This window comes from Crassostrea angulata, chromosome 6, assembly GCF_025612915.1.
Source record: "Crassostrea angulata isolate pt1a10 chromosome 6, ASM2561291v2, whole genome shotgun sequence".
NCBI lineage: Eukaryota > Metazoa > Mollusca > Bivalvia > Ostreida > Ostreidae > Magallana > Magallana angulata.
Window position 1 is genome coordinate 29,474,429 of NC_069116.1, and position 7,184 is coordinate 29,481,612.

General features: G+C 33.6%; 1 protein-coding gene across 1 annotated transcript; it reads left to right on the forward strand.

Annotated features, from left to right (window-relative positions):
• The first annotated feature begins 1,216 nt into the window (after window positions 1-1,216).
• On the forward strand, window positions 1,217-6,949 carry LOC128187095 (von Willebrand factor A domain-containing protein 2-like). The gene is made up of 9 exons (XM_052857264.1): window positions 1,217-1,345; window positions 2,076-2,218; window positions 2,897-3,008; window positions 3,623-3,739; window positions 4,518-4,631; window positions 4,725-4,838; window positions 5,370-5,647; window positions 5,843-6,116; window positions 6,239-6,949. Exons 1-9 carry the CDS (start codon window positions 1,303-1,305, stop codon window positions 6,835-6,837), a joined length of 1,794 nt encoding a protein of 597 aa, XP_052713224.1. The 5' UTR covers window positions 1,217-1,302; the 3' UTR covers window positions 6,838-6,949.
• The last annotated feature ends 235 nt before the right edge of the window (window positions 6,950-7,184 follow it).

Consider the following 7,184-nt stretch of genomic DNA (forward strand, 5'->3'; position numbering starts at 1 on the left):
AAGAAAGACCATTGCTTGGCGAAGAAGTTTGAATAAGCCAATGAAAAAGTTGAGCCTGTTCTTAGCTGATTGGATAATATTTTTTAAAGAGATTAAGGAGAAACTTTATCATTTCGCTCTCTCCACCTCTTCGCTAATTAACTTTTAAAAACTAATACCTAAAACGCGAAATCTTTGTCCAATACTTTTAATTCATTGAACAATATAGAGCGCTGCATGCATGGTTCACTTCCTTGCTCAAAAGAAGTTGAATTAATAATCGAGTAGTGACAACTGTATGTCTATTGAAAACGAATACTTATTCTATTTATAGATATTGATATGTTATTGTACTTTAAAAAAAAAACAATTTATCTGTTATATAAATATTTCTTTAAATTTTGGCACCGTCTGGCCTGCAATATTAATTTAAAACTAAAACCGTATGCTACTTTACGAGAATTATTTGTAAACACAGCGCCTGCAAATTTTTAATGGTGTTAAATCCATTAATCTACTAAACATGTTTCATAACATGAAAGCTATTATACTGGTGTTTCCTATTTAGTTACATGTACATTGTATTTATTTTGTTAATGGTCACCAGACTGCTACATATTAGTCACAACTTTGAATCCTTATTATGTTTTATTTCTTTCATTAACGCAAACAAAAACAACTTAGGGTATATTACAGCAGTCTCTACACTTAATTTCAACAGATAAAACATATAAAAGGAAATCATAAGTGAAAAATAAGACACCGCTTAGATCAACCGATTTTCGTAAGATGATCGCAATATACACTTACGATTTAATTCGCATCATCTTGAGGACACCGTTTTTATTATTACAGGTGTCACAAATCAGTATGTTTTAAAATTCTGAGCAAAACATTTTTATTTGGAGCTACATAGTCAATTGAACTAATTACATTATCTCCCAAACCTAACTAAAATCGACAAACAGCCCCCGGTCTAGCCTGAATGAATAGTTTCAATGTTGTTGGTATTGTATTTATATACAATGGGATATGAGGTACAAACCGGTATGCTTGCGTTAAATACCGGTAATAATAGCAAGCGTCTAATGAGACACAACATAATGATACAAGTGTCACTTAGCATTAGTAAAAAAAGGAAAAAGTAGATTGGTCAATTGCAGACTTACGTTGACTATGCAACAAACTTCATTGGTGGATTAGAAATTGGGAAAACCCTGTTAACTTAATCTATATAAAGAGGTCCGACACAGAAATTTTTTTAAAATATAACACTTGATTGCAATCCCCGAGGCACGCCAAAAAAAAATAAGGTCTTCAATAATGTTGACCATTGCGACGGTTATAACAGCAGCTCTTTTCTCAGGTAAAGATAACATAATCTCTCTCTCTCTCTCTCTCTCTCTCTCTCTCTCTCTCTCTCTCTCTCTCTCTCTCTTACTTAGTACTCAACAAATTCAAATAAAAAGCCTGTCGCATTTGTCATAATGTTTTCTTTTATGCAGTTCACCATGCTCACAAACTTTGGGTCTGGTTCGAAACATAGCAAAAATAGCGTTAAAAGCGGCATATATACATGTAGACTCAAGAGCCATTGATACATGTTATAGCCACGTCGTGTGTGTGTATATATATATATATATATATATGTATATATATATATATATATTGTTCGTTACAAGAATTTTTTTTAAAAAACTGTGGGAGAGCGCCAATCATGACGCGAAAAACGAGTTTGATTTTACAACTCTTTTATACATGACTGTATTTTTACTCAGATAAACAAAATGATGCTTATTTGAAAATATATGTTCTATTAAGTAAACTTCAATCACAAAATTGCGTTTAAAAAAAATAAAAATACAGGAAATTTTTAACTTAAACCACTTCGATAGATACATGTACAAATTACTGTAACATTAAACCTTAATTTGAATAATCTTATAAATAACAGTAACTACATATAACTGTTATCATGGTATGACGGATGATGTATTTTGATGATGTATTTATGTATTGTTACATGTACATGAAGTAATCTAGTAGATATGTCGGTTTTAAAAATAAATTAAAACCCAGTAAATGACTACATGTAGGTGTCACCTGTCACAAGGGTCATCATTATCTCCCGGGCGAGGTCTCCCATCAACAGTCAGCCTCTTTCCTGTTGGACAGAGAAAAGAGGGCCATAGATTGCTTTAATGAATACGTGTGTGAAAGAAACATTCCATACTGCCAGGTGAGTTAAATTCTGTAATACGCAGGCAAACATAAATGTATAATCAGATGACACTAGAATATACTTTCTTACAATTTTTATCAATTAATCGCTCAATATGCTTAATATCCAAAAATACTAGTAACCAAATTCTACCTCCGCTATACATAGAGCAGGTAGAATTTTTCGATATTTATAGCTAATTGAGCGACTGATTGTTAAAAATTCAGGTACCTGTGGTAGGACATGCTACAAACCCTGTTTGTATCATTATTTAACTGAAAAAAATTTAAAGATGTTATATTTCGAGAAAGATGCGTTAAATAATGTGAATATTGCATATATTGACCCTGTTTGCGTTATTTAAAGACTTTCGGAAAAGTCTACAATTTATAATGCCTCTATTCATACAAATACGCATTCATTATATTTTTGAGTAACGTAACATTAAGAACACTAAAAGACTAACAGGAATATATCGCGCTTTGTTTCATGACAAATTATTAGTGGAAACGTCTAATTCACTGAAAGCAATTTTGAAAAATCAATTTCAATCTCGACCCGCAGCTTCAATATAAGTTTACACAGTCAATGAGCTGCAATCCAATCCGCTCACCAAACAAAGATTTATAAATTTTTATTTCAAAATCTATTACATTTCAATGATATTATTAAAGTAACAATATCAAATGTTTTCAGAGTCAGAGTGAACTTGTGAGAGAAACGTACTGCTCCCGCCACAACTGTCCCTCGGGGTTGACCTGCTATTTGTCCGTACCGTGTCCTGTCCATTACACTGCTAACTGTATCGGTCAGTGCCTCACTTACTGACTCCACAGAGCTCAAGATATATATATATATATATAGAGAGAGAGAGAGAGAGAAAGAGAGAGAGAGAGAGAGAGAGAGAGAGAGAGAGAGAAATAATTTGTCTTTAATAAAACCCGATAATATAGGTAAAATGAAAGAAAAGTATCATTAGAATGTTCTTATTATAATAGATCAATTAATGTGAATTAAAGTACAGTATAATTGAGATACTTTCATCGGTTTAGAATATTCAAATTTCACAATATTTAACAAACAATACGTTTTAAAATGTTTGAAAGGAGGAAATTTTAAAATCGCCGGTGTAATTCGAACTTTTGACGAACAATTTGAAGAAAAACCTCTAATCCACTACGTTACGAAGTTAGGTGAAAATTTTGGGAAAGAAATAATTTATAAAATTATACTTGATTTTATTGTTTATTTCGATAAATAGTACGTAGCAACATGGAGGTGTCCCATACCACCTTATATATTAAAACACAGTGTTGATCAGAAAAAATAAAAAAAAAAATATGCCGTCTATACAATATTCCTATTTTTAATAATTATTTGAAGGAAGATACGATTAGAACCGTTATCTCTCTTTTCAAAAAGCTGATCCATGTGCAAGTTTTCCATGCGGACACGGTGGCACGTGCACCAAGATCTCAGACACAACATTCTCGTGTTTCTGTCTTTCCGGATACGATCCAGCTACAAACTGCGCTACTGGTATAGTATCAATGCATGCACTCCTGACTGGCAAAATACTCTCTCCCTCCTAAAAGTTTTTTTTTTCTAACTTCTCTCGAATACTATCATTCAGTGACAATAATTATCTTTTAAAGAAAAAAAAACCCAGAAGATAGTAAAACAGTACAGTACTGTAAAGGAAACTGTATATGTAAACAAATAAACAATTTACCTGTCGTCCGGGTTACCAGGGTACCAATTGTGAAAATAGTTATTTACTTGCACTCACAGCTATAGAACTCTCGCTTATTAAACTGTTTTAAAGCAAAATTATATGGTTTAAAAGTATCAATTAAATTCATTTTTAAAGCAATATCAGCTGCAATTATCATGCTGAATTTTTTTTTTTAACAAAAATGTTATTATTTACTTAAATGACCAAAAATATCATTGTTTATTAATTTCCGTTAGCCATATATTTGTGAGAAAAGCCGTTAACAACTAGTTAAGAAGCCTTAATTGAAGCAAAATTGAATTATTGTCGTCCTGTACAAAAATTGAACTGCTATATATTCCTTATAAGAGAACTCTTTCTGCTGACAAAAATTAAGTGATCTTTCAAATCTTTTTTATCATAAAAGTTCAAGTTACATGCAGACTTAGCATACTAGCAGGTTTTTGCAGCAAAATAAAATTCTAAAAAATACAGCTCATATTGCTTTAAGGATTTATAATGTACTTCAAGTTTCTGTTTGCATGCAATATTAACGAATCGGTTGAGGGATTTATTTTCTTTAAAAACAATTCCATTTTTCAGAAATTAATGAATGTGACAGCAACCCCTGTCAAAATGGCGCCACGTGTGTGGATGAATTGAACAGATACTCATGTAATTGTATACCGGGTTATATGGGCACCCACTGTGAAATAGGTAAAATACATTCATACATGTATGTAATACGGACATGTAATTAGTTAATATGTTGTATTATATGCTTGTAACATGGTGAACATCATTTTCCAGACATTGACGAGTGTCAAAGCTCACCCTGTCAGAATGGTGGGAGTTGTAATGATTTGGTCAATCGGTTTGAATGCACCTGCTCCGGGAGATATAATGGAACTGTTTGTGAAAAAGGTAATTTTTTAGATTTAAATCTAAAATGATAAAAATGTCAATGACTTCAAATTTACGAATGTTTAAAAATGTCTAAAGTTAAAGGTACACAAAAAGAGGACATTTTCTAAACATTATGACATTTTAAAATGTTTTTGGGGGGTTGTTTTAGGAGAAGAAGAAAGAGAAATCTAGAAAAAAAAAAGGTTCTAAAATTGAAAAGAGTAACAATTAACATAAATCTCTTTTGCCTGTAATTTCAAAAGAAATTAACTAAACAAAAACATACTAATATATATACTTGTATAGTCATCAAACTGAAATGTTTATAAAAGAGATATTTTTAGTCTTTCATTTTAGTGAGTTACCGTGCTCTAATGCATTATAAAATAATGGTATGTTAATTTATCACATATACATACATGAAGCTTTTTCGCAGTTTTTGTAAAATTTTCAGTTGCTTTGTTACTGATTTTATTCTCAAAACATATCATGTTTCTAGATATTAATAGTCTGAAACATATCAAATTCATTTATAATTCTGATCCAAAGATTGCCGACCTGGACCAGCAGACATCGTTTTTGTTGTGGATTCTTCAGAGAGTGCGGATTTCACCCGGTCCTTGGATTTTGTGTCCAACATCATTCAAAACCTCTCGATTGGTCCAAATGATTTTCAAATAGCCATGATAACATTTTCATGGAACGCCACTTTGGAGTTTGCCTTTGATGAGTATAGTAACAATCAGTCTCTTATTGACGCTGTGAATGGTGTCGCGCCAGAATATGGTCCGACCTATTTGACGGAAGCACTAACCTTGGCGGAACAGGTCTGTAAGATTCAAAACAGTGAAAGTGCTCGAACTGTTATTTTGTCATAATTTATTTGAATGATCATTTAATTTTTCCTGTTACTTTTGGCCATTAATAATCCTTCTAAACTTGTTGTGGAAACTTTAAGACCAGGTCAGTAACGATGACTTACTTATATATACCGCTATATACTTATATTTTTCCTATCAAAGATATCTAGTGGTACAGCGAATGGAAGAAGACCCTCCGTCCCGTGTTATGTGGTGATTCTGACAGACGGGCTGGCTGCAGATGTACAGGGATACGTGACCCAGGCCAGACTCATGCAGTGGCGAGGCGTCCGGATGATGGGGGTCGGGATCGGTAGCTCTGTGTCTCACACTGACTTAATAACCTTATCTTCTAACATTGATGACGTGTTCTTTCCCGATAATGACGATATGCTGAATACAATACTCAGAGAAACGTCACATCAAGACTGTAATGGTGAGGCTAGATAGTACATCCCTCTATCATTTTCCTTTTCTGCATTTAAGAATTCAAGACTCAAATTGTGTTTAGTAATAAAATATAATGAAAAATAACACGGCTGCATCGTTTAATTTCAGACTGCATTTTACGTAAGGATTCTGATGTTATGTTTTTGGTGGACATCACACAAACAGGACAAGTATTAGCCTCTGTGAGTCGCACTATGCGAGAGATTTCGTCCTTTTTCAGTCTGAACATGAACGAGACCAGGATAGGTTTGATGACGTATGCCTCAAACGTCACCAATCAATTTTCTTTGACAACGCACACAGATCATAGCACACTGTATCCGGCTCTGAGCAAATTCCCACAAATAGACGAAGAATCAGATATCATATATACTCTTAGGTATGTTCGTGACTTTGGGTTCGCTACGTCTAACGGTGGAAGGTTGGATTCACGAAAAATAGTTGTTATGTATTCCAGTGGGAATTGGTCAGACTTGGGGACTTTGCAGTCTGAATTTAAAAGTTTAATGACCGAAGGTTACCGTTTGTTTAACGTAATAACTAGTTATGATGAAGCTAAAGTAAATTCGTTTATCTGCCATTTTATACCGACGTATGGAACCATCAATGCCGCGACAACAGATTCTAAATCTGCTCTCAAAACTCTCGCTGCAGAAGCGACGTATGGAATCTGCGACAAAGATGTCTTCATCAAGCGTGCAATATGATAATTTCATCACCTTGTTGTGGTTAAAAGTTATTTCACTCGCTCCTTCCGCAGTGTTGGACCGATTGACCACCAATTACACACTTTACCGTCTCTCAACGACCCTCGGTCACCCTGTCATAGCACAAAAGAGAGTTATATGTCCCGTTGCGTAAACACAAACAGCTTTTCAAGTTTTATTAGCATATATGTGTTGCCGAAACACAAATAATACTGTCTCATAGAAGCTTCTGATTTTGACAGTGACAATTCTCTTATACCTAACGCACATATATTTTTAACACCGCAAGCTGCCACGGTAAAACTAGTGTTGAAGAACATTGAGTGGTTCGAGTCTATATAGCGATG